Source organism: Hypanus sabinus, chromosome 6, assembly GCF_030144855.1.
Source record: "Hypanus sabinus isolate sHypSab1 chromosome 6, sHypSab1.hap1, whole genome shotgun sequence".
Lineage (NCBI taxonomy): Eukaryota > Metazoa > Chordata > Chondrichthyes > Myliobatiformes > Dasyatidae > Hypanus > Hypanus sabinus.
This window is the reverse complement of record NC_082711.1, coordinates 39,430,757-39,457,630: the sequence shown is the minus strand read 5'-3', so window position 1 is coordinate 39,457,630 and position 26,874 is coordinate 39,430,757. Positions and strand designations below refer to the sequence as shown.

The 26,874-nt window shown below is 40.6% G+C and overlaps 1 protein-coding gene across 7 annotated transcripts in view; it reads right to left on the bottom strand.

Annotated features, from left to right (window-relative positions):
* Positions 1–22,217, bottom strand: part of nrp1a (neuropilin 1a) — a 189,275-nt gene extending 167,058 nt beyond the window's left edge. For 2 of the 7 annotated variants that reach the window (XM_059971941.1, XM_059971945.1), the window contains exons 1-3: positions 20,987–21,433; positions 20,387–20,765; positions 17,962–18,136 (exon numbers count right to left, since the gene is read on the bottom strand). In XM_059971941.1, the coding sequence (XP_059827924.1) occupies positions 17,962–18,136; positions 20,387–20,459 (248 nt within the window). In that variant the 5' untranslated portion in view covers positions 20,460–20,765; positions 20,987–21,433. Of the gene's footprint in view, positions 1–17,961; positions 18,137–19,950; positions 20,147–20,386; positions 20,769–20,986; positions 21,440–22,080 lie in introns of those variants that run through there. The other 5 variants (XM_059971944.1, XM_059971946.1, XM_059971948.1 and 2 more) reach the window with 5 other exon arrangements.
* Between the last annotated feature and the right edge of the window lie 4,657 nt (positions 22,218–26,874).

Below are 26,874 nucleotides of genomic sequence, written 5' to 3'. Positions count from 1 at the left end.
TTTTTTGTCAACTGCACCTTAGTGGATATTAGAAACCTGAGCTCATTAAAAACTCTGCTCCTCGTATCCTAATTTGCATCATGTCCCTGTTCACTCATCACTCCTGTGATTCCAACCTACACAAAAGACTCCCCAGTTCTAAAATTATCATCTCTGCCTTTGAAATCCTCATTGGCATTTTCCCCACATTTTGTGCAATATCCTTCAATGCAGCATCTGTGCAGCAAAATGGACAGTTGACATCTGAATTGGAAAGAAAGGGGGAGATAACCAGTAGAAGAAGCTGAAGGGAAGGGGTGAAGCAAGAAATAGCAGCTGATAGGTGGAACCAAGTAAGAGGAGATTAGGCAGGAGTGCAGCAATGATGTCAGAAGCAATTAGGTGATATGCAGAAATGACAAAGGGTTGAAGATGATGGATTATGATAGAAGAGAGTGGAGCGTGGAATAAAGAACAATACTGGAAATCTAAAATGTAAACAAGATAATGCAGTATTCAACAAATCAAAGAGGATCTGTGCAGCAAGAAAGTTAACAATTCTCTTTGGTACCTTTTTATCAGAAAATCCTGTTATTTATGATGAAACACTCTCCAAAGATACAGCCTGACCTGCTGTGAGTTTTATTGAAGTATACATTATCTTGACAATTATGATTACAAAAAAATAAAGGTACATATAGAGAGGAAGATGTAACTAATGGTAACTTTTGAAACCTGAAAAATCTGGCTCCATAAAATTAAACACGCCTATTTAAAAGTAATCTCAAGAAAAAGTTGCTTTACTGGTGCATTTGGCTAAATTATTTTTTTTTTGCATAATGCCAAGGTGACCTGCTTCATTATTATTTAATCTAGTGAACTAACATAGTGTTATTTCTTCCCAAATCCAATGAATCTGATAGATAGTCGAGATAAGATCTGAATATTAGTTTTGCTTAATTTTGTTCAAGGAATCCACAACGTTATTTTCTGAACAGAACACCTAAAAATTGTGAACAAGGACAATTCCCTTGAAGGATGTGCAGTCATGCATTAGTTTGCTTTCAAGAGGCTAACAACATGCCGGGCAAACTATACAGAATGTTAACTGTAGCACTTTCATATGATTTATGGTTGAACCCAATTAGCAAAGCCTATGAAGCTAGGGTTAGTCTTTGCTGGAAGAATCCTGTCCTTAGTAAACCTTTAGAGCCTATAGATTAGCTTTCATCGTGAGTTATCAGTGGTAACCTATCTGCAGAGGTTTTTTAAAAATTTAAACTTAATTGTTATTCTTATGAATACTTTCTGTTATTCTTATGAATACTTTCTTTAACTGGCGTTCTGCAAGTGATGAGCCATTAGTGTTAAATATTTTAGGAAATAGGACATAATTATTTAAACTCAGATAAATCTAAGCCATTTTTTCAATACGTAGAAATTACTGGTCTCAGTCATTCCATGTGATACTGAAATATAATTGCCTGAAATTCTTGTTACTTTTAATATATAGGATGTTTTAACCCATCTATTTCACATATAAGGAGAATTATTATATGTTAGGATTCATGGTGTAATTTCAAAATGTGAGTTATCTGTAAAGCACAGTTTTTAAGTACTTACTAACTGACATTGTTGAGGAACTGGCATAGGAGAGCCACTGAGCCCCACTGTGAAAGGAGCTGAATTAACATATTCACTTGCCAGTGAAACATTGCAGGTTAATGACTTTATTATCCCATGCAGTATTCTAAATCTACATTGGATTTGTATGGTAATGGTGCTGAATCCAATGTCAGTTGAGTAAATTAATTTCAGTAGCTCTACTTATATTTTTGACGATAGGGCAAAATCACATTACTGGTTAGTGACCACAAACATGGTTTGAAAGTTGAAGAGTTGGATTTATACTGTTATATGTAAACAAATGCTATGTCCATCACCTTAAAGGAACAGTACATTTGTAAACTTACATGCACACAGAAAGTAAAATTTGACAGTACAATCAAGCCTCAGAGTGCACTACAATCTCCTTAGGAACGTCTCCAAAATTGCACTCTAGATTTAAATCAGAACTGTACCTCCTTGCCAGTCCACAGATCCCTGCACTGTCAGAATATCTTCTGATATCGTGTTGTGGAAATTCCATTTCAACAGTGGAAATTCTGAAGCCACCACTTTTGAGCCTTGTTACAAATGCTTTTCATTCTAAATGGTTTTCCATCCTGCTTATTTGTGCTTACCAGGCTAAAAGAAAGTCAAAACTATTGCCTTTTGTTTGATTCGGAGCGGATCTTGAAACCCACATCCTATACATCAGCAAAGAAACCATCTTGTGCCTTCTCATTTCCACTCACCCTGACCCCTGCCTCTCTTTCAGCCCCACTGAAATCTTTTATCATAAGATTCAATTTCTCCTGTTATCCTTCATGACTTTCCATCCATCATTCTCTGTAAAATCCACTTGTTATTATGCACTGTACAGTACTATTTCTCACTCCCAACATCATCCCATCCATGTTGACCCATGAACCTCCCTGTGTCTTCAGAATGTTAAATTTAAAGAAAAAATACACTGAACTTGTCAGAAATAGACAGCATAATAACTAACTCTTCACATAGGCTGACTGATCTATCAACTTCTGGCATTTTCAGTTTCCATTTCACAGTTCCAAAATTTTGCCTTTTCTATTATATTTCAAATCTTCAGTGTTCAGATTCTCTAAGGCCAACACACCCTACCTCTACAGCCTTAAACTCCAATAAGTCCAATGTTCTCAAATTATTCTTTTAGATATTTCCTCTGTCTCAGAGTCGGTATCAGAACTTTCAGGATATCTCAACCACTTCCCTCCAGATTACTCTCTTGAAATTCTTGTTTCTCCATCCTACTCCACAAATTTAGAAAGATTTTTTGAAACCCATGCTTTTACTTGAGCATTAGGTCACTTCTCCTATCATGATATTGACCACAATCAGTGTAAAGTTATTCAATATGAAGCTCTCCAGATATTTACCTGATTTCACTTCCACACCAAGTACGCCCCTGCCATCTATTTTTGACTACTACTGTGCTCCCTTCTCAACCATCATACAGTGACAAACCATCAGACAATGTCAAACCATCACATAATGACAAACTATCATACAGTCACAAGCCATCACAGAGTGATAAACCGTTACACAGTGACAAACAAATGTACAAGTGTGTATTATGGGTGAAGACAAATGACTTAAAAGATGTTTAATAAATAGGAGAACAAGGAATGTAACACTCAGTTCTTCTAATGAAATGAATTTAGCTTTATTTTTTCACTTCTTCAGTAAGGATTTGATCCTAATTGTAATTGTGCATTGGAACAACCACTACTACAATTTGTCTTTGGCTTAAACTACTCCATTGAACAGGTTCTCTACTAACTCAATGATTCATATTGAAAAAAACTTTTTTAACACTTACAAACTGGGAACAAATTTCTTTGAATTAAAAATAGTTTACTTGACATGATGACTTCAGTTGCTGAAGGACCCTGTCTGTCTTGCTATAAATTTTTAAATGCATTCAATAGCTCTGACCCTTTTACTGGATCCCTGCCTGTGGTTTGAGTTCCTCCACAAATTCTTGTCTTGACATTTTTTAACTTTATTGCTCCCTTATTGAAGACATTTGATCCCTATTGTAACAGTGCATGCAGGTATCCATTGCTGTCTTTTCCCATGATAATAGATACCATAATATGATATATTCTTACCTTAAAGAATGAGCCAATTCAGCATTTTGGGTCAAACTTTCCTCTGAGTAATCAATCACATTGCCCACCTATTTCTCTACAACCTATTCTCCCCTCTCCTCTCTATTCACCTCTCCATTTGTTTTCCCTCAGTCTGGTAGCCCTCTCACTCCTCTCTGCTGCCCATCATCTCCCTCTGCTTTCCCATCTCTGTCCCTTTATCCAATAGTGAACTGCCCCTTCCTATTAGATTCTTTCATTTACAGCCTTTTCCCTCTTCACCCATCAGCTGCCAGCTTGTACACCTCCACCTCTCCAGCCCTCTTATTCTGGCTTATGTTCCCTTCCTTTTCAATCCTAATGAAGAGTCTCAGCCCAAAGCGTTGACTGTTTCATTTCCCTCCAAAGATACTGCTTGACCTGCTGAGTTTCTCCAGCCTTTTGTGCGTATTGTTCTTTCCTACTATCCTGATCCTCAAAATGGCCATCTAGACTGGGGGGTAACTTACAAAGGCCAATTAACCAACCATCCAGTACATCTTTAGGAGATGGGAGGGAACTGGAGCACCGAGGAAAAATCCAGGCAGACAGCACTGGAGGCCTGGATAGCGAACGTGAGTTGCTGGAGGTGGGAAGCAGTAGCTTTACTGGCAGGACCTTTGAAAGATGCATGTCAAAGTTACCTCTGAAACTCGATGTAAGATGCTGGAAAGATTGGAACATAAGAACATAGTAGGCCACTCGATCACTCAAGCTTGCCCCATCATTCAACATGATCATGGCTGATCTGGACCAGGCCTCATTTCCTCTTCTCTGCCAGATCCAAATAGCCTTCAGCCCCTGGACTTTCCAAAGATGTGTGCACCTCCTCCCCACCAATGATTAAGCATCCAGGGTAAATAATTTCAGAGTTTCACAACCCTCTGCATAAAGTTCCTACACCTCAGTTTTAAATGACCTGTCCTTAATCTTGTAACTATCTCCTCTCATCTGGGATTCTCCCACTAGAGCAGGGGTTCCCAACCTGTGGTCCACAGATCTGATGGTTAGCGTTAGGGGTCCATGGCATAAAAAATGATTGTTAACTCATGCACTAGTGGATAAACCTACAAAAAGTAGTGGATATAGCCCTTTCCATTATGGGCAAAGCCATCCCCACCATTACAAGGAGAGCCGTTGCAGGAAAGTAGCACCCATCATCAAGCACCCATTTTCTTGCTGCTGCCATCAGGAAGAAGGTACAGGAGCCTCGAGTCCCACACCACCAGGTTTTCAGGAGCAGTTATTAACCCTGAACCATCAGGCTCTTGAACCAGGGGGAATAATTTCACTCACTCACCTCACAACCTTTCAAAGACTCTTCAACTCATTGGTTATTTATTTATTGTTATTTTGTATTTTTTCTTGTCCCATTTGCACAGTTTGTTGTCCCTTGTACATCAGTTGATTGTCATTGTGTGTGTTTTTCATTGATTCTATTGTGTTTCCTCATATTTACTATGAATCCCCACAAGAAACTGGTACATGGTGATGCATATGTAACTTAGTAGTAAATTTACGTTGAACGTTGAACACCTGACCAGCTTCCCTGTTATGCTCCATTGTTTAACTCATTCTACTAACCTTCAAGGAATATCTAGTATTTCTTTAGCCTCTCATGATGAAAAAACTTCCTCATCCCAAAAATTAGCCCAATGAACTTCGTCTGGACTGTCTCCCCACCCACTATATCCTTTCTACACTATATGTGGCCTCCTGTTTCCCCATCACTCTTAACATTTCCCTCTTTCAGAACTCCCCCCACCGCTTGTGAAAAAGGTAAAAATCTCACTTGCCCTTCTAACCAGATGCTGCACTAGATGTTAACTTCATTATGATTCATTAGTCATTCAAGGTTTAGAAAATTAAAATTTTTAGATTAAATACACGCTAAGCTTAGAGTCAAGATAATTTTCTTTTCTGTAGAGGCAGGCAAGCAACACAGTGTTCCTGAAAACAATCACTCACATAACACAAACCATAAAGTGAAGTACTGCTATCATCTTATATTAAACCTGTTGTATCCCTCCTTTAATAATGAAAAGCAAAAAAAAAAATCCGAAGTAACTGTACAGTTGTGATGCGCTTTACTTTGACACATAGTGGTCTAGATACTATTGATAGTCTGGTCCTAACATTTTTAGTTATTCAAGGCCTATTGTCAGACACTCAGTGAGGTCAGTTGTGCATCCTTTTGATATCATTTTACCTACTTCTTTCAAATAAGCTCCTGGTGGTATACCTGAGACAGTGTCTGTTCCTTGAAGATGGGTCATCTCCCTTTGCCATGACCTTCCATGATCTGCAGCATAATGCATGCGACAATGTCTGTGTCTGTCCCTATGGCAGAAAATGTTGTACTGACACTAGGTTTATTCTTCTTGGATCAGAGCATGGCAGAAATTTGAGATGCTCAAAGAGGGAGTCTGACTGTTATATCTTCACCTCTTTCGGCCATTGATTGGCCTTCTTCTCTGCCCTTCTAGTGGAGAGGGGGGTAATGGCCAGAGGTCAAATTTTCTGAACCTTTGCGAGTTGTCTGCCATGCACTCAAGATTATTAACTGTGATCAGCACCTCAGGGATGTCACATCTGGCAAAATATCCTTTGAGCTCGTGAATAGCCACTGATTAGTAGGTCTTCATCTGCTACTTGAGGTAGCCCTGACCCGAGTTTTGCACAGGTCTGCCTGGGATTTGTCTTTTTTTTGATGAAGATCTGCAAATGGTCCCTAAATTTCACATTCATCTCTGATCGGTAAATACTTTCTTTTTGTCCAGAGAGGGAGGCATTATCTCATTTTGATATAGATTGGAAAAACCCCTTTGCCTCTGGAGACCAGATCACTTTAAGCACCGACTTATTGCTTAAATAGAAGTGAGTCTGGCTGAACTTCTTTCTATCCTGTTGTGCACTTCATCCTGTGTTCTCATTTTTCTGAACCAGTGTCTGAGGGATTATACTATGTCTTGGCACACTGACTGCCTCAGAATCTCTTGTGCCCTTGAGATACACTTCACTGAGCATGTTAGTTACATGCATGTCTTCACATGAACAGTCCTAACTCTTTACATTAAGCTGGAATTGGTTTTTATTGCCACACTTGCTGAGATACTGTTCATACAGATGAAATCATTATTCAGTGGTCAAGTTAAAACATTAACAAAGCAGAATAAACTGTCACAATGTCAGATTCTGCTGCAGAGTCCATGTGCTCCCGCAGGTGGGCTGTGAAACAGGTTTGGTAATTGCACTTGTGAGTTTGCACGTTCCAGCTAATCAGTGTTTCACTATGACGGCATTTAACTCCCTTTTTTTGCTCTAGCCTTGTCGAGACTTGACTAGAAGCACAGCAATGTTTACAATCCCTGTTTACTGTTCTTGTCCACGCAAGAGGACTAGCATTTGCTCTGACGCTGTAGCGATATTCATTTAATATTTAGTTACTGCTTCTATCTGCAGTGCTGGCATTTAACTTTCAGTTTGAGAGTTTTAGTTAATGACCCTATTGGCCTAACATTTATTGTTTTTCTTTTTCTTTAAGTTCTACAGCAGTTCTCATTAAAGCCAGTGAACTGTCGACCTGCTTCAGTGTCACTCTCTCTCTGCACTTGGGCCATATCTGAAAGTTCTGCTGCTTACAGCTACAGAGAGAGTGCAGTGTAGGTAAGCTAAAGTGCAAGATCATACCAAGGTAGATTGTGAGCTCAATAGTCCATTTTCTCACATTACAGAACATTGACTAGTCCTAGAATAGTGAGGTAGAATCTGTCCTTAAGCCTGGTTTTATCTGTTTTCAGATATTTCATGTCTACATCCTCTACAGAGGGGCTCAGATGCCCACATACAGATGTCCTGCATTTGTATTGACAGCAGCAAGCAACTGGTAAAAGTAGCTCCCTATCAATTTATGTACAATCCACCTTCATGTCTGCCAGACTTACTTGTGTAGCAGCTGGATAATTCTCTCTCAAAGACCGTTTTCTGTAGACACAGCTCCTTCCTCTCATCAAAGTATTTCACCACGGGGTCTGTTATGGCTACCTTTTTGATCTGTTAGATCCTAAAGTTGACCCTGAATGCCAAAGCAAAGCAAAACAATTCCATATCTTTCTTAGACAGTCACTCGAGTGTCCCATATCCAACGCAGGTGGAATCAGTATCTGTTCAGATTGTTATTCTAGAAGACACTGTAACCTAACAAGTCCAATTGGATTATTTTTCTTTATTGTCTTGATTTTGGCTGGAAATAGTTTCAGACAATTTCTGCTATTCAACTGTCCTATGAGGGAGACTGCCTTAAATTTGGGCTTCAGTTTTTGCATCTTCAACTTTATTTGCTTCTCTTTGCATCTACTCATCAGAACTCTTGGATTTTACACATAGTCTAACTCTTCCTTTAAACAGGTTTCCTTTTATTCAAGAGCCAGTATGCAACCTGCTGTGCCCCTTTCCCCACTGAGACCAACTTTGTCACACAGTTCCATGAAAGGCAACTGGTTATTCATTGACGAGCTTCATAACCAGAAATCTGCATGGTCCTGTTATGGGGTATCTGTATCTGTGGAATCTATAGCACTATGTTTCCAAGGTGTGACATTTCCAGGTCTACTACAATGAAATCCACCTCTTACCTCCCTTGATTCTTTGGGTTCACCATCTTCTCAGGTTCCTTCCAACTTCAGTACAACTTTACTGTACATTGATTACTCATGACTCATTGGTTTCAACTGCACTGCCTCACCATTGTTGGCTTGACTTAAGAAGACAATACAGCTGAAATACAGTTGGTTGCCCTTGCACCAATAGCTACATAGAAAGATTCAACGACTGCAACACAAGGAGAGGTTTTTGGTTTATTTTGTGCTCTGAACTAACCCTATCTCTGTCTCTGTCCCCACGTGGTTTAGCTCATTCATATTTGATTGCCTTTATATCATCACAACCTCTAGAAATAATCTTCTAATCCACATTAGACACAGATTCCCCACACAGAAAAATCCTTTTTTTTTCAGCCATTCATGTTGTCATCCACAATGCATGCAGCTCTTTAATGATCTTGGCAATTCTCTTTTCTGTCCTGCTTCAGTGCACGTATTTCCTGATGTTGGCCTTTCACCAATTCCAAACTGACTTTGGACAGTTCCACAGCTTTAGAAGTCTGTGTTCACATTTCTGGAATTAATCCTCTTGTCCCCTCTGTCCCCTTGATTCTGTAAACATCCTGATCTATGATGGGCATGTCTCTGAAATCAATGAGATGTCAAGTATCTGCTTATGGTCTTATTTCCATGAAGGACAGAATTTCCTCTGCTCTTGGCTTCATTACAGAATTGGTAATCATCAACAGTTTTACTTCCAGTAACGTTGCAATATGCCTGTTATATGTTCTCCAGTTCATTTTAGAGCTTGATGATCTGGTACAATTCCCTTCCCTTGTCACCAGTGACATAAAAAAACTATCTTTACCTTTGTCTAGTCTGGTTTATCTGCTATATGCAGCTTGACATATACTGTAAACTCTTCTTTCCATACCTCTGTTCTTTAGACAATTTGCTTTTCTGCAATTTTACTGGCTCAGGTGACTTTATTTGTTCCATCTGTGCAATCTCAACGGAATCACAGAGCTCCATACCTCTTGGCCCATAATGATGTGTTTCCTCAATTGGCAGGGATCACACGTGGGACTCAGTGTTCAGATTCAGACAGAGTGAATAAATCTGGTAGTTTCAGCACTCCTAACACAATGAATCTATTTCTTCACAGGATATAATAATATAGTAATGCAAACTAATAACAAAATGACAATAGCAGGAATAAATGATGGAAAAGGCGACAGAAAGTAATAGATACGGCCGACTCCGTAACAGGCAAAGCCCTCCTCACCACTGAGTACATTTTCAAGGAGTGCTGCCATTAGAAAGCAGTGTCCATCAGGAGAGAGACATTCACTATCCAGCCCATGTCCTCCTCTCACTACTACCATTGGGCAGGGGGCACGGAAGCCATTGGTCTCACACCACCAGGTTCAGGAATAGTTAATAACCCATAACCATCAGGCTCCTGAGCTGACATGGATAACTTCATTCACCACTACTCTGCGCTGATTTTACAAGAACTCTTCACAACTCACGTTCCTGGTATTATTTTTTATTTGCAGATTTTGTCCTCTTTTGCACATTGGTTGTCAGTCTTTGTTTAGATATAGTAATTGTATTTCTGTTTTTTTCTTTAAATGTTTGCAAGAAAATGAATCTCAAGGTAGTATATGGTAACATATATAGTATGTACTTTAGAAATAAATTTACTTTGAATCTTGAATGTGATCAGAATCAGGTTTAGTATCATCAGCCTATGTCATGAAACATGCAGTCTTTGCAGCAGCAGTACTATGGAGTATATGATAAGAGAAAAAAAATTAGAATTAGAGTAAGTATATATATATTCAAATTAAATTAATAGTGCAAAGATAGAAATTCAAAAGTAGAGAGATAGTGTTCATTGGGTTAATGTCCATTCAGAAATTGGATGCCAAAGGGGAAGAAGCTGTTCCTGCTTATATTTTCATGCATTGGCTTATTTCTGTTTTTGACAATTTCACAATAAAATAAAATTGCAATCAAGGAAGCTGAACTTAAAACAGCCAACATAGCATAAGACACATTCATTACAACTATCAAGGAAAAGTTATATAAAATGGCAGGACGTAAGCAAATGGTTGTTATATCCTTTTGATCTTCTTTTTATTAATGGGAAGGGGTTGGTTGAATGATGCAGTGTTTGTACTTTCATTAGTGATTGCTGCATAAATTGCATGCACTAATAATACCTAAAAGTTAAGAATTTTGTTTAAAACTAGTAAGCAGGATATAGAAATGAAAGATGGACTAATATTTGCAGTATTGAAATTGAAAGATTCAGTAATTGCAGCTAAATGAGTGGTTTTGGGCTTGGGTCCTGCAGAGCGTTATACATACATCTGAAAAGACACGGGCCTGAAACCAACATCTAGGCAATGTCTGTAAATACATAAATTATTCCACTCTACCCTATATGCAGGTTTGCCCTTGATGGATTAGAACAGGGGAAGCGGCCACTGTAAATTGACCCCAGTGTATCGGTGAGCTGTCAAATGTGAGGGGAGTTGATGTGAAGGTGGGAAGAATAAAATGGAATAAGTGAAATTTATGCTTGATATTCAGCACAGACTCAATGAGCATAAGGGTCTCTTTCTATGTCGTCTTAATCTCTGAACAAAGTTTAAAATCCCATTATTCTCAAATTAATACAAGTTTTAAGCAGGACCACTAAAACAGGTATTCTAATGGCTTCCTTAACTATGATTTAAAAACAAAACGCCTGGGAATTGGTACTCTGCATCTGAAAATGAGAACTGGTAGCCTGCTACCTTCTAACTCCATAACAAAATCTAGGAGATTAGTCGGACATCAGAAGCATCTCTCACTACGTTCGATGGAGTGTAAATCAGAATTGATTCTGAAAGCAGTTTCAGCAACGATGTCAGTGGCTCAAATTACCCAGAATTTGTTATGAACTCTATCAGACATACTAGATACCTTAAATAATAAGGTTAAAATAAGTAGTGTTCAAGTGCTCTCCATAATATTTATCGCCAGGCCTCTTTTATATTTTTACTTTCAGTTGCGTCTTTTTGTACAAAGTTTTGTCCATATGCAGAGTAAAATGCTCTAATTAAGATACTGGGTTGAATTGAAGTGTATTTGAAACTTTGCCTGCACCTTTCAAGCCTCACAATCCCTACCCCCTGCATATCCTCACTTTTTTGATCCATTATCAAGGACAGGGGGCCATTGATGGAGACTGGTTAAAGGAAGATTTCAGACTAACATTAGGAAACATTTCTCTATGCAGCGAGTTGTGGGCACATGGAACGAACTACCTAGTCATGTAGTTGAGACTTTCAAATCTAAACTCGATAGTTATTTCAACACACTAAGTTAGTGGTCATCAACCTTTTTAAGCCCAAGATCCCCTACCTTGGCCTTAGTGAAAGGCAAGATCGATTTACTAAATCAGTTAGTCACACACATGCGCACCGGGCAGAAAAGACCAGAAGTAAAACCCCGCAACCCAGAAGTAGAAATAATGTATGTACACCAGGGGTCACCACCCTTTTTTGCACTGTGGACTGGTTTAATATTGACAATATTCTTGCAGACCGGTCGACGAGCGGGGGTGGGGGGGGGGGGGGGTGTTAATCATGATGGGAATACAGCGATACTTGAAACAGGTTCCTTATGTCCAGTCTATTCCGCAATTTAGTTTACATGGCTTTCAGCTCTTAGCTTCTGTCCCGCTCGCTCACGTTTTTTCCGCTGAAGAAACTCAATGGGTTTGTCTTTAAATGCAGGGTGCTTGGACTCAAGGTGCCGAAGCAGTTTTGAGGGCTTCATTGCCTCATTAGACAGCCTCCAGGCCCGAACTCCAGCTTTCTGCCTGCCCACTGCCAGATGCCTTGGCCAGGTGCGATGGTAGTGGGTGGGATGGGAGGACAAGGTCAGGGCCGGAGGACCCCATGCCGGGGCCGTGGTGGTCGCAGTCTGGAGAGAGCCGACAGAAGTTTGGCTTGAGGGATGACTTTCAGTAGATCGCAGCGAGGTAGCTGCTCTGCTACTTACGAAACCCTGAGCCCAGATTAGGTCAGCTGCGAATATTTTAGCACCGGGTTCCCCACGAACATTCGGTGGTCTCAACAGGTTTAAAGGCGGCGCCCGTCTGTCCTTGCTCCAGGCCAGTAGCAACGGTGCTTCCCGCCGGCCGCGCGAGCCGGCCAGTTACCCGAGACCAACCAGGGATCCCTGGCGTGAGAGTATCACTGCGTTTAGACGACTGATGACCTCGCGTGGGTAATGACTTCACATGCGTTCAAGTTCAACAGTGGGCGTGACAGGGAATGAGGAAAGGTGCAGCTGAGTCACATCGTTTCATATCGCCAAATCATATTGTTTCCTCGCGGCCCGGTGTTTGGGGACCACTGAAGTACACAGTGTAGCGCGTGGCAGGGGAGCTACACGCATGCGCACTGGGCAGAAAGAACGGAACTAAAACCCCACAAACCGGAAACAATCTCTCAATAGTATTTGTGTATTTATTTTTCATTTTTTTTGGGATCTACTGGAAAAGTCTCAAAGATCAACCAGTTGATCGCGATCGGTGTGTTGGCAAGCACTACACTAAGTGAATAGGAATTTGGCAAACTTTGTTGGCTGAATGGCCGGTTCCTGTCAAAAACTTTCTCAGGTTCTAATATACATGTGCTGGAGATGGGGCCAAACAAACTCACTCAAAACTACTTGCAGCAGGACAGAAAAACAGGGCTGCAGTACTACTCAGATTGCACTCATGACCCTCATCTTGTAAGACAATATTTTACTGACCTCTAATAACAATTACAAAATCTACAAATGAGGTTTAAAAATTGATAAATAAATGAAAGTAAAAATACAATGGATTCCAGTTAATTGGGCCAGCTGTGTATTTGGGACAACTCTTAAAAAACAAAAACTAATGGAGAAAATAGCCGGGATGCCCTTCATTTGTTTGGGACACTATGCTGCTTAATTGGGACAAGAGACTGTTGATGAACAGTTTCTAACAGTGTTAGTTGTGTGCACTTGTGTGGCCACTAGACTGTGCATTACACCATGCTTAGACCAAACAGCTTTTGAATAATGACAGTTGTGCGTATTTATGTTCAAAAAGCAGTGAATTTTGTCACTGATAATTAACAAGAAATAAGCAGTCAGACAATTCAGAACTATTTTGCTTGCTGTGCTTTCGAGTATTCAGGCTTGAAGACGCCAGAAATGGCCGTGAGTGGAAATGAAAAGATATCTGTACTTCACAAGCTACGAAGGTAACTATAATCATTTTGAATGTTACAATGAAAATGAAGCTCTAGAAGATAGTCATCGAAAAGATGATATGAATGCATAATCTGCACTAGATGCCTTCGCTGATTTTGTACACTTAGAGTCAATCAAAATAACACGGCTGTGCACACCGGATGAATTCTTTTGTTGATAACTATTAGAATCTAATACACAGTTTTATTGTACTGTAGTAGTATTGTTGGTGTTCTAATTTGTCCTGTATTTCATTTAAATACATAGTTTGTACTCAGTTAAATGGTAGTTTTTCTTTTCACACCTTTTAAACTATTTCCATTAAACTTTGGCTAATTGGGGCAACTGCTTAATTGGGCCAAAATGTACTAGTCTTGATGTATCCTAATTAATTGGTATCCACTGTATATATTTTGACATAACACTTCCTTCCTCATATCTGGATTAGGATTCTCCATTTAAGTGAATGATTCCAATTGTAAGCAGGGCCTGGCTGGCACAGCATCACAGAGGCAGATTCCCTGGCAGAGTGCTGGGGAATCCCAGAATTCAGAGTCTGTAACTGACTCGCTCTCAACAACAAAGCGGAGTCACAGATGTTCTGGCAACCGTCACTCAGCTTGTGTATGTAAGCACAGAACAAATGAGCATCTGTACAATGGTGGTTCCCTTCAGAACTATCAACAATAGCGGACACTCCCACTCCGATGTTGCTACCTTCCTTAGTCTTACATATATCCTCAAACAGGCACACTTGGAGTTCCAAAATGTTCTGGCTCGGTTCTTCAAAGCCAGGAATGTAAGCATGTTCTCACTCTATTTATGGGTTCCAGGATCAACTTGCAAAAGGGATTTATGGGAGAAAGGTGGGCTCTCGCCTTTGTTTTCCTGTCATTCAGCAATTCATGTGGAGGGGAGGGAGTAGCCAGCCACAAGGTAAGCTCGTCACTTTGAAAAGGTTTTGCATTAGTAGAGGTGGGTTCCCATTTAGTGCTGAATAAGCTTGGTGTATCCAGAACATTAAAGCCGATGGAACATAGCAAGCTATTCAGCTCAGGAGCTTCTTGATTACTGACAGCAGTTAGCTGATGTATCAACAATTACATTTGATAAAAACGGCAACTGAGATATAATATCTGGAAGATAGGTATTAAGTATGGTAAAACATCGAAGGTTCAATGGCTATCATGACAGAGTTGCAAAAACACAAATAATTGCCGTGAGATCTCAACATGTTATCTTGTGATTGGTCTGAACGTACCTAAGGAATTTTGCTTTGGATACAGGGTTATGGTGTTTAAAATCAATTCCTATACTCTCCGCAGAGCAAGGCGGAAGCTTGCCTTGTTAGTTGTTTTACAACCAACTCAAAAGTCAATCTTCCTGAGGATCCTAATAGTGACTTTGACATTAAATTGCTTGCTGCCTCATAAAGGAATGCAGAATCTGTGTCCATGTTCTGTAGCAGTAACCAGAGCTGAGTCCTTAATACACCAGGACAACACTGATTATTGAGCAGCCAACTTCAATTATTTCAGGCACTTTGAGGGGCAGCTGGCCCTGAAGGGGTGGGATGAAGAAGATATTTCTCATTTAAGTCCAAATATCCCTGGAGGCAAAATAAATGCCCTAATGGACTGGATGGCTGTAGTCCGATAAGCAACAGGAAATTCATCAGTCCTCTATATGAAGCATCTCTGTGTACTTAAGGCTCCCTAAAGCCCAGACGGGTGGTTCATCATTTTGCAGAGAGCAAAGTAGTCCGCCAATTTTAGCCCCACCAGTTAAGTACTTCTGATTAGGAGCATTTTTAAACTGTTAAACTTGATCAACAAAAATACAATCTAAACTTACCAAATGTATCAGATGTCAAAGCTGGAAAGAGTGCAGACAAGACTTGGGCTGAAGAGAGAGCAGTGGCAGTTTACCAGGACGTTGGCAGGACTCGAGGAATTGAGTTATGGAGGGAAGTTGAGCAGGTTGGGTCTTTACTGATTGGAGTGCAGGAAATGAGGGATGTGTAGAAAATCATGAGAAATGTAAAAAGGGTCAATGCACGTAGCCTGTCTCCCAGGGTTGGGGAATCTAGAGTTTCAGCACATAGGTTTGAGGTGGGTACAATAAAGGAGATGTGGACAGGTACATGGATTGGAAGGGATTAGAGCAGGGGTTCCAAATTCTTTTTTTATGCCATGGACCAATACCATTAAGCAAAGGGTCCATAAACCCCAGGTTGAGAACCTCTGGATTAGAGAATGTGGGACAAATGTGAACACATGGGACTGGCTCAGATGATAATCTTGGTTGGCAAGGACTATTTGGGATGAGGGGCCTGTTTTCATGCTGTGTGACTCTATGACTGTGAATTAACCGATGTTCCCGTAGCACATTTTAAAGCTTTCCCTGATCAGATGCACAATGTCATTTAATGTTTCAATTCCCACAGATTTTTTCAAGTTTTGATAAAAGTACACCACCTCCAAATAACGTACTACCCCACTTACTCAAAAGCTACATCTACAGTAGATTTCAGTTATTATATTTAGTTTTTATACTTAGATTTAATTTGCACAAAGTATTTTCTATATATATATATATGCAGACAAGGAAAGCTATTATAGTATGGGTATAATATAAACAGAACTGCTCCCAAATTTAGCAAAACAAAGAAATTCCACGTGGCTTTGACTTCTAGCAATCCTCCTACACTCAAATTAAATACTACACTTGTTTTAATTAGGTAACCAAAATCAACAGCCAAGTCCTGCAGGATATCACTTTAATCTTTTTCAGAGCCAGTATTTTCTCATTTCAGTCAGTTCCTTTGGCAATGCACAGTATGAACAGGACTCCAGTAATAACTTCTTGATTTGCCTTCTGACATTCCAGTATATTTTATGAAAAATACAGTATATATAATCCCTTCAATCAGCAAAATGATGCGTACAATCAAGAGGAAGAAAATCAATTGAACTGAATTTTCTTAAAGGGTTTTCAGTTAAATTAGAAAATATTGTTCTGACATTGGTAGACTCCCTTAAGAGGTATATGAGAAATAATTCAGTAAAGTCTTATTATTATGAATTGGTCAGGTACCCAGCTTTATCTTGAATAAATATTGCAGGAAATATCTTCCTTTGCAACACTAAATTAACAGCCTCAAATCTGAACATTTTAAATTATTAATATGAATGGAAAAAGCTTTTGCTGATCAGTCCATATTTTGAAATAGAGTAAGAATTCACACAGTTCAAATATCCCACAATGAAAGCAGAGCGGCTTGTGAAACATAACAATGTGGATTGTACCAATAAACAAAGAACCCAAATCAAAAATGAATAACAAAATTACTCAATTCAAAACATCTCATTTATATAGAAAATGACAGCAAAATACAAAACACTGATCTCTGTGTTTCAGGCTTTGAAGTGCTCCATTACGGATTGCAGATATAAAGATGCATTAAACAGCATTCAACTTTAAAAGCAGAAATTATCAATATGCTGCTTATAACTTGTGCTATGTTACTGCAAAAGCACTCTGCCACAACTCACTGGATCCTCTGCTGGTGCTACTAATTAGAATACATATCTGAAAACTGTACTTGACAAAGTCTGAAAACTTATTCGAATGCTACTTCTTCTCAGTGTGATGTATTTAAATATGCATAATATAATGACAGATTTTTTTCTAAATAATTAGTGTTCAATTTATTAATATAATTTGGGAAAATAGATTGCAACATTTTGTCTTTATTGAGATGCATTGTTTCTTTGTTGTAATATTTTTACATAAGGGTTAATCTTAGGGATTATTATTCTTTCAAATTTTAATAAACCCTATAGCTTTAATGGCATCAATTAACAAGATGAAAACAATTATTCACTTCACATTGCATGGTCAATAATATGCAAAGTTTAAGATGATTAATTATTGCATAAGGCTTTACCAGAACTGTGTTCTCATTATCTGAGTTACAAGCACAATGACACAATATTCACTCCTATTGTCTCCTTGGGAAATAATCTCTTCCCGTCATTGTCTGATTGCTCTCAACCATGAATGAATCCCGATTCCTCAAACAGTAACATTCTTCACTGGTGCTGGAATAGTTGTTATAAATAGAAACTCGCAGTAAATACGGCAAATACAAAAAGGTAATTTAAAGTGAATGACATTTCTGTACTCCGGTATTTGTAAAGTGGAATATTGACCTTTCGCATACAGTGAAGTAGGATTTGTGTTCTCCTGTTTGGCGAGTCCCTGCATGTATTTTGTTACCACTAGAGGTCACTGTACATAAATTGGAAACCTGTATGACTTACTTGCAGTCTCTGTCCTCCAGATCAAAGTGAGGATTGAAATTAATCATTATTCTCTGATAAGGTTCGGGCGCTTGGATCACCCAGGCGCAACTCTCTCGCGGATAGTAAGAGTTCGGATATCCAGGAGAATTCAAGTACCCGGGATTTGTGATCTGTATAGTAACTCCACATCGATCTACAAAGGAAGACCCATGTTTAATCAAACCAATGCCGGTGCTTTATTTACAACGCATGTCTTTACTTAAACAACGCTGGTTTGCCTGGAATTACAGATTTTGAAACTTAATCTATTCTGTAAAGTACTTGGTCAGAATCTTACACTATTTTCCCAATTACTTGATCAGAATTTTATCTTAACCTGTTAAGTACTTTGGAGAAATCTTGTTCTGCTCTATAGAATGCTTGAACAGACTTTGAGATCAGCCAACAACTATTTCACTTCCAAGGTTTTCGATTATTAGTTTTCTCAGCATACACCTGTGGGGAACACATTCGCGTTTGCAATAGATTGAGGTGCGATCCTCCAGGACTTGATTTCATGAAGTCTACGCCCATTGATAAAAGAACATAAGTGGCCGGACAATGAAGGAAAGGGGAAGATGATTCACAGGGTAGAAAGGATTTTAATAACGCGCCCTGTCTGTGGTTTGTGCTTTCATGAACTCGCTTTGTTGCATGGCCCTTGACTGCACATTTTGTACAGATTCAAGTCGCGCCGGGACAACGGCCTCCTTTGAACCTTCCCCACCCGCATCGGGCTCGCTGATGAGAGGTCGTCCCTCCCAAATCCCTTCAGCCCCTTCCCACTTCAAAAGGGATAGTAAGGATTGCTCATTTGTCTTCAATACCCGAAGGTCATGTCAGATAAACGAGCCCAATGGCCCTTCCCTGCCGAATTGAATGAAATTAATCGCGCACGAAGCGCAGATTGAAGGAGATCGACTTGAATTAACCCTTTCTACGCCACTTGGCTCTCGCTCCCACCACCCCCAAAACCCCAGCGACTGATGGTGAGAAAACGGCAGGGTTGTCCGGGACTTGCGCAGCGCCACTCAACCAGTGCAAACCATTCCACATCTTTATCCGGAACACATTTAATTTTTTATTACCGAGCCCCCATCTACAAATCTGAATAATCTCCAAACCATTCTTGTCGCTGTCTTGGGCTCGAGTCTTATATTTACGACCTGGCATTGACAAATGCAAGACCGAATACTTTACAACGAACTTTTCTTTGGGGAGGGGCGACTTTTAATTAGTATTGGATGAATTATATCATCCTTTCCCACACCGGGTATTTTAAGCCAGAGCTGGGTATTTTCTTTCTTCTGCAGGCCAGTCTATTTCACTTTGCCCCTTTGCTTTTCCGGCAGGAAGGCGAAGTGACAGCTGAGTTTGGAGATTTCTTTGGTTTTCCCTGTCAGGCGGAGCGCGGGGAAAGGAGCTGATCTGCACAATCTCAAACCAACCCCGTTCAGGGGGCGGGGAGGGGGCAAAATACGGGGGCACCTCCAAATGGTCGAGTTAAGCTCAATAAATAAAATTAGTCTGAGATACGGGCTGCCGGCCTCCAGACGAGGTTAATAAGTTAGGCGGCAGGTTTTAAAAAGTACAGCCAAGTGGTTTTATGAACCGGCCAAGAATGTCTGGGGTACTGTGGAGATAAGTCGGAGCCAGCGTGTCTTCATCGCAGATCTCCGCCGCGGCCCTTCACATCTTTGGTTAAGATAGGTATCACATACCAAGGGGGGTGGGGGATACAGACTTCGCCCTGTCCGCCTTTAACGCCGGCGATGCCTATCAGTGTGGAGCCCTCCGCTCCCCATTCACTTTGAGCGAGGTGAACATTCACTCAGGATTCACGCCTGCTCATCGCCGCGACCCGCAGCAACTAGTGGCAAAGGGAAAGACTGGCGCTCACCAAGACCAGCGCCAACGGAGGCTGCGGAGGGACCGGGGTCGTGGCCCCGGCACCACTCACTGACTCACCGGGTCGTCCTAAAACGCTTTTGGTCTGGAGGGAGATACGACGTTCTCGACCCGCGCTGTCTGTTTGCTCTCTGGGTAAATGAAATATTTCTTGGGAACACCCAATTCACTTTCTCCTCTATACCAAAAGAGTATCAGTGAGCATTCATGTCGCACCCCACTGTCCCGCCGAGCTAAGGCTGCTCTCGGCACACTCGTGTTCAACTTCATCTATTTCACGAAGGCTCTCCCTGCTTTTCACTCAGCTAGCCGGGTTCGTCCGGTTTCTGCTGCTCTCCGCGACTAACTCTGGTCTACCTGATCTGACCTCGGCGCCCTAGTTGGAGGTGTTAATATTAATTCGCCGCTCCCCGGCGGTGACAGGCTCGGGAGTCCCGGGGAGGGAGTCACACTTACTGACATCGTAGTGAGTAGAAGGAGCACGGGCGGTACTCACCATTCCTGTGCGCTTTACAGAGCCCGATGACTGCGGCCAGTAAATGCAGGAGAAAAACCCGGTGCTTCCTCATGACACTGGAGGTTCTACAAAAATCTGTGTGCAGAGAGAGAGGAGGGATTGCGAAAAAAAAAGGAGGGAGTCCAGCGCTTAGCGGAATTGGTTACTTTGGGAGATCTGAGCGACTTGCATCCTAATCATTTAGCTCCGGTTTCCTCTCGCTGCTTACGGATAACACGGTTCCTGTTCCAATGTCTGGCGTTGCCATTTCCTTAAAATCCCGAGCCAATAACAGCTTTCCACAGACTCCACGGAGAGAGAGGGGGGAGACTCCTCACAGACAACAGGCGATCACACAACAGCAGCACACATCGAGTCTCTGCTGGGGAAAGAATAGACAAGACAGTTAGAGCTCTGCATTAAATCTATGTAGGAGACACGAGCCAAGTGTATAAGTTAAGCAATGACTCTAAAAAAATAAGTATGTAGATCCAGGTTGCAAAACAACATTCTGGTCACGTTCGTATTATACAGAAAAGTATCAATAATAAAATACAGGACTATTAGTTCCGTTGAAGGTAAGCGAAGTATTTCAATAACCTTAGTAGGATTGACTGTACTCTGGTCCCTGTGATCTTAGTCGCTCTCCAGTTACCAGACCCACACTTGGAAATGGATATGAATTGACTCTAGAGTGGCTTGGGTTCACTATAAAGAGTATTCTCACAGGGGAAGGGAGATTGGCGTAACTCTTTCAGTATAATGGAATAGGGTTGGAAGAGTAGGCAGGATGAGGGAGAGGAGGGGAATCGCTCCAAGTGATGACGGCGCAAGTCACTCAAAACGCTCCTGCGTTTCTCGCTAACAGTCTCAGCTGCGAAAACAGTGAAGATTTAGTTCCCGCAACAGCGATTCTGATAAAGACCAGTCGTCCGCCCGGCGCACCGAAGCAAATACGCCCAGCCAGCAGAACATTAGAGTTCGGGATCTGACCGAGGGCACGGGCGGTGTCCCCCCTCAAACATCCGCACACGGCCCGCCAGCGTCCGCCCACTGGTGCCGTTACCAGCTCCGTGAGATGGGCAAAATACAGAGAGGCTCGTCACGCCCTGCCCGCTTTTGTTTTAGTTTTACCAGCTTATGGAGAGAGATTTGGAAGCTCGATTTTCAATTCCCAGGCATTAAGACGTAATACTAGAGAATAATCTTTTCACACTACACACGGACACTCTGCACACTCCATATTCACACTCCTGGCTGTTTATTTGCCAGTATCGCTGTGAAAATTTCACGCGTAATGTCACTGAGTAGTACTAGCACACTCTGAGTACAAATGGGCACCGTTCTCATCCACCGTGTTCCTAAACACATGTTGCACACGCGCACATACATCGCTCTCTGGGGCACTTTACGCGAATGCAGTGTTACATCGCACTGCTACTTGTACATAGCACACATGTCATAAAAATGTCCCACACGCCTGGAGAAAGCATTACTGTGTACACTTCGTGCATTTCGCTCTTTGCATTCGCGATGTTCACTGTATTGCTATGTACACGCCTCAAAGACACGCACATAATTAATGGAATTCAGTTTTTCACTCTCTTGCTGTACACACACACACACACACACACACACACACACACACACACACACACACACAAAACAACAACAACAAGCTCAGAAATACAAACCTCAAGAGCAAACACTCTATAAGGAACGTTGGACTCACAGCCAGGAGATGCTGCCTTGGAGATATAAGGCAGTTTTGACATTTGCACTGTGCTGGGTGGCCGTGTTTCAACAGTTCACAGCCAGCTTCGGAGTTAGGGAACGCGAAAGAGAAGCGTAGGAGTTGGAGTGAGAATTAAGAAATGCGTAAATGCGCCCCCCCGCCTTGAAATGTGCTCCAAAGCACAGTCTCCACACCCCGACCGAGTAAAGTGGGAAAAAAAAACAAGCAATGACAATGTTACATGTTACACTAAACTGATGGCAAACTGTTTGCTTTCTCCCCGCGCGCTTTGCGGTACTTAGTGACTTTGTCCCACATGGTCTTGTTTATTTAAGTGTGTAAACGGGCCGATGCCCTTTCCGGGGCTTCCAGTCGGACAAAATACTCTGTGCAGCCAGGAGGCTCCGTGTAACGTGAATAGGCACTCGCTACCGGCTTCCCTTCAACCAAACACAAGAGAGGCTGCATTGACAGTGTCCACATAATTACCGTATAGGACGACATGGCCGGGATCTGTACGGTCCACCCGTTTCCACGCTCACTATTTTCAAGTACAGTAAAAGAAACAACCAGCTAAAGGCTGGAGGATCAGTGAGCGTGGCATTCCTCACAAAGGTGACAGCACACCTCCATGTTCTGTAAACGCCGGAAACCGTTATGATATAATCCATTATAAATTTACGCTCATCTCAGTTGATTTGGAGGCGTTATTTAGAGGAATAAATCTTGGTAAAAATTTCCCTTGAAATTTGAACTATTTATCTTTTCTACCAAATGTTTTTTTTTTGTTCGGGTTTCATCTGAGTGAAGTTAATATGAAGATACCTGTGGTTTCTAGGTAGGGTGCTATAATTTATTCACAATAAATGAACGTTTAAGTTCCGAGCGAATGTCAGTTTATATTTCGTAGAAGTTTGTCGACTTTGTCGGCAGACTCTAGAGAATACCCAAATCGTTCCTTTACAATTTTAAAACATTTCTCCTTTTTTTTATGACAGACCTGTGGAACAACCGGCAGCTCATCACAATATATAAAATGGCAGGTGGTCATCGGAAATCAGAAGACTATTGGGACTCAGATATTGCAGCGTCATCTCAGTCTAGACCATTTAACGTTGTCTTGAAATAAATTTCTTCCAGCTCACCCGAATGCATTTCCTGAGGACATACTGTGCTACACAGCCTCGAAGGTCCCAGGTTTAGCTGCTGGCAGAAGAATGACTGTATTGATGTTAGTCACCGAGCAGTGGGGAATAGTTGAATTGGCTGAAGCTCCTGTGTTAAATGGGAAAATATCAACCAGTATCTATTTTCCCATCACTATTCCGTGACCTTTATAGGAAAATGTATCAAGTTTTTCTGCGAAGACCTGTGAATGATACACCTAACAGCTCTCACACTCCACATTGTATGTAAGGCATAATATTCAGCTGAGATAACTGGACTTAATCCATTCTTTTGACAATCACACTTACCGTTTCCATTATTCAAGTGGTGAAGTAAATTGTTTTGGCAAGGTTGGCATTTAAAACAAAATAGACAGCACCTACAGAGGGAAGTAATGCGGCAAGGAACAGGTGAAAGGTCACTGACCTGAACTGTTAATTATATTTCTCTTTCCACACGTGCCACTGAGCTGCTGAGTAGAGCTAGGATTTTCTTTCTTTTATGTATTTCAAAGATAAACTTTATTCATTATATATACTAATAACCATAATAGAATCAATTAAAGACTATTTGCCTTTTGTTCAACCAATATGCAAAAGACAACAAACAGTGCAAATACAAAAATTAATAATAATAATAAAAAATAAATAAGCAATAAATATCAAAACATGAAGTGAAGAGTCCTTAAACGTGAATCCATAGGCTGTGGAAACATTTAAGTGATGGGACAAGTGAAGTTGAGTGAAGTTATCCCTTTGGTTCAAGAGCCTGACGGTCGAAGGGTAATAACTGTTCCTGAACCTGGTGGTGTTTGTTCTGAGGTTCCTGTACCTTCTACCCGATGGCAGCAGCAAGAAGAGAGCATGTCCTTGGTGGTGGGGGTATCTGATGATGGGAGCTGCTTTCCTGTGTCAACGCTTTGTGTAGATGTGCTCAGTGGTGGGGAGTTCTTGGACACAGCCCAGTCAACCAACTTGAAGCAATCCCATAGCTGCTCCTTTGTCTCCTGTGACCACCTCTTTGTTGTCCTAACCTCCCGAGCTTTGCTCTCTGCCTGTATGTAGGTAGGAGTAGGACAGCCAAGTGATCAGAATTACCAAAGTGCGGTGTGGGCATGGAATGGTAGCCATTCCTTATCTTAGTATAGCAGTGGTCCAGTGTGTTGGGATCTCTGGTGCTACAGGTTATATGCTGATGGTAATTGGGGAGGGTTCTTTTCAAGCAAGCCTGGATGAAGTCCCTGACTACAATCTCAAATGTGTTGGGATGGACTGTTTCTTGTTTGGAGATGGCACCATGCAGTATCCCATCTGCTTGATTATAGTTATATTAATAGTGTTAGTTAATAGTTAATAGTGTTAGATTAATAGTGTTAGTTTATTTTTTGAAACCATAGTGTAGTTTCTTCCCCAGGCAGTTACTCTGATCAACCAATCTAGTTAGCCCCAACCCAACCCATTTATTTGTTACCCCCATCAATACACTGCATTGTAAACACTTTAAGCTACTTTTTATAATGCTGTTTACATTGTAATTACATGCTGGTATTTATGTATCATTTACCTTTTATTCCATACCCTTACTTTAACTTTCCTTTTTATAAGTTCTTTATCCTTTAGAATTGTTGAATGTTGTTTTGTTATTGCATGTCTCACCCTGAGCAACACACTACAGCAAATTCTTAATATGTGTAAGTGTATATAGTCAGTAAAGATGACCCTAGTTACTTGAACCATTACCATTTATATGTCCCCCTGCAGTGAAACATCTTGTCTTTGTATCAAGGCTTCTGTACCTGTTTCAGCTCCTCTATGTGCAATTACAGAAGGAACCTAGATTGGGGTCTTCCCCACAGAGCCTTTGCATTGGCCTCACCAAACTTCAGTATCTCCCTCATCATATACTCCTGCAGCTTTTATTTCAGGTTCCCAGCATCAGTATCACTTTGCTTTTCCCTGGTAGTCCTCGAGATGATGGTGATGAGCACTGCGTTTGAGCACGTGGTGGCAGTTTTACCCTAATGGTACTAGGCAGGAAGTAATGTCTTTGATTTCAGCCACAATGAAGAGATTGAGATATATAACAGACATGGTTTGTGACTTGGAAATGATGTCTTGCCATGCTGCTTTTGTGCTTTGAAATGGTGAAGATTAAGTGAGGAGTAGGTTGCCTTGGTGGGTCAGTGCAGTTCATCCTGTGAAGAGCAGATGCACAGTAGGTAGATGGAACACAATAAATATTTAAATTGTATCTGGAGGTGGTGATAGTATAGGCTGTTGTTGGAACTGAATTCATTCAAGCAATTAAAGCGTTCCACATCGTGTGGTAAATGTAAGAGGCGCCGAAGAGCCAGGAGAGCAGTGATGTTGAAGAGGCAATATCTGTCACAAAATTCTCAGCTACTGGCAGATAAATAAATATACACATTTCCACTTTACAGCTACTCAGTGGCTATGTTAGTTTTGAAAGCTGGCAACCAGTTTTTAACCATGTGGAAATCATTACTTTATAAAAAAATCATAAGGAACAATGATCTCAAACAGCTGAGATGTCCAGAAAAATGCCATGTGTACACCATGTGAAAATCAATAGTACTTTATTTAGAAACTTGCTGATATCTTGGTGTTTTTATTGTGACTATTGATAATTAAATATGTTTGTGAGTAGGTTGCAGAACAAGGCAAATTAATGCTGAATAACTTTAATGGCATTTCATATTCTGAACTTGGAACAGGTTACAATCGTTGATAATTGACATAACTACCAATGAAAAGAAATTTCTGCCCTTGCCCAGAGGAAGAGGTAACTGCAAAGGGTTGTCATGTAGCTGGAGATGAGGGGCGAACTTAATTTGTCTTTCTCGACAATTTCATTGGAAGTGTCAAATTAAATTCATGCCAATTACTTAGTATTGAATGGATAATCACTGGAAGCCTATGAATTGCTCATATATTTCTTGTGTTCTTTAACTTGAGCTGATTTTCTTATATGAATCCTGTCTTTACTTATACAGTGTGACAATAGCCATTACTATTTAAATTGAAATAATATTATCTGCTTATTCTTTAACTTGGTGCAATTAGCCTTGATTTTTCTTATTATATTTAGAAAGGTTAGTTTAGTTAATTTGAACTCTCATCCAAAGCTTCTCTTCCAAACTAAATCCAGCTAAATGCCACTGTTTTTTTTTCATCCTCTATCAGATAATACATCGCTCTGAATATATCCAGCTTGTAGAATTGTAAGGCTTACTATTTTGTATCATGCACTATATAAATTTGTAGTAGTTTACTTTTATTTATTTTTGGAAAAAAATACCATATATATATATAATAGACATGTGTCCATAAAGCTTACACAAAAAGAAGGAATTTAACATTACTCGTTTGGCTTGTATAAAAACTGAAAGAAATCATTTATATTGTGTTCTGTTTCAAGATTTTGAATTTCTACCATCTAAGATGCCACAGCAAGATCTGGTTTATATTTCTAATTTTGTGAACAAGACTTCTAAGAAAATGCTAATAGCAGGTTAAATGATGTAAGATCAGAGTCATAGAATCAGATAGCAAGGAAATAGGCCCTT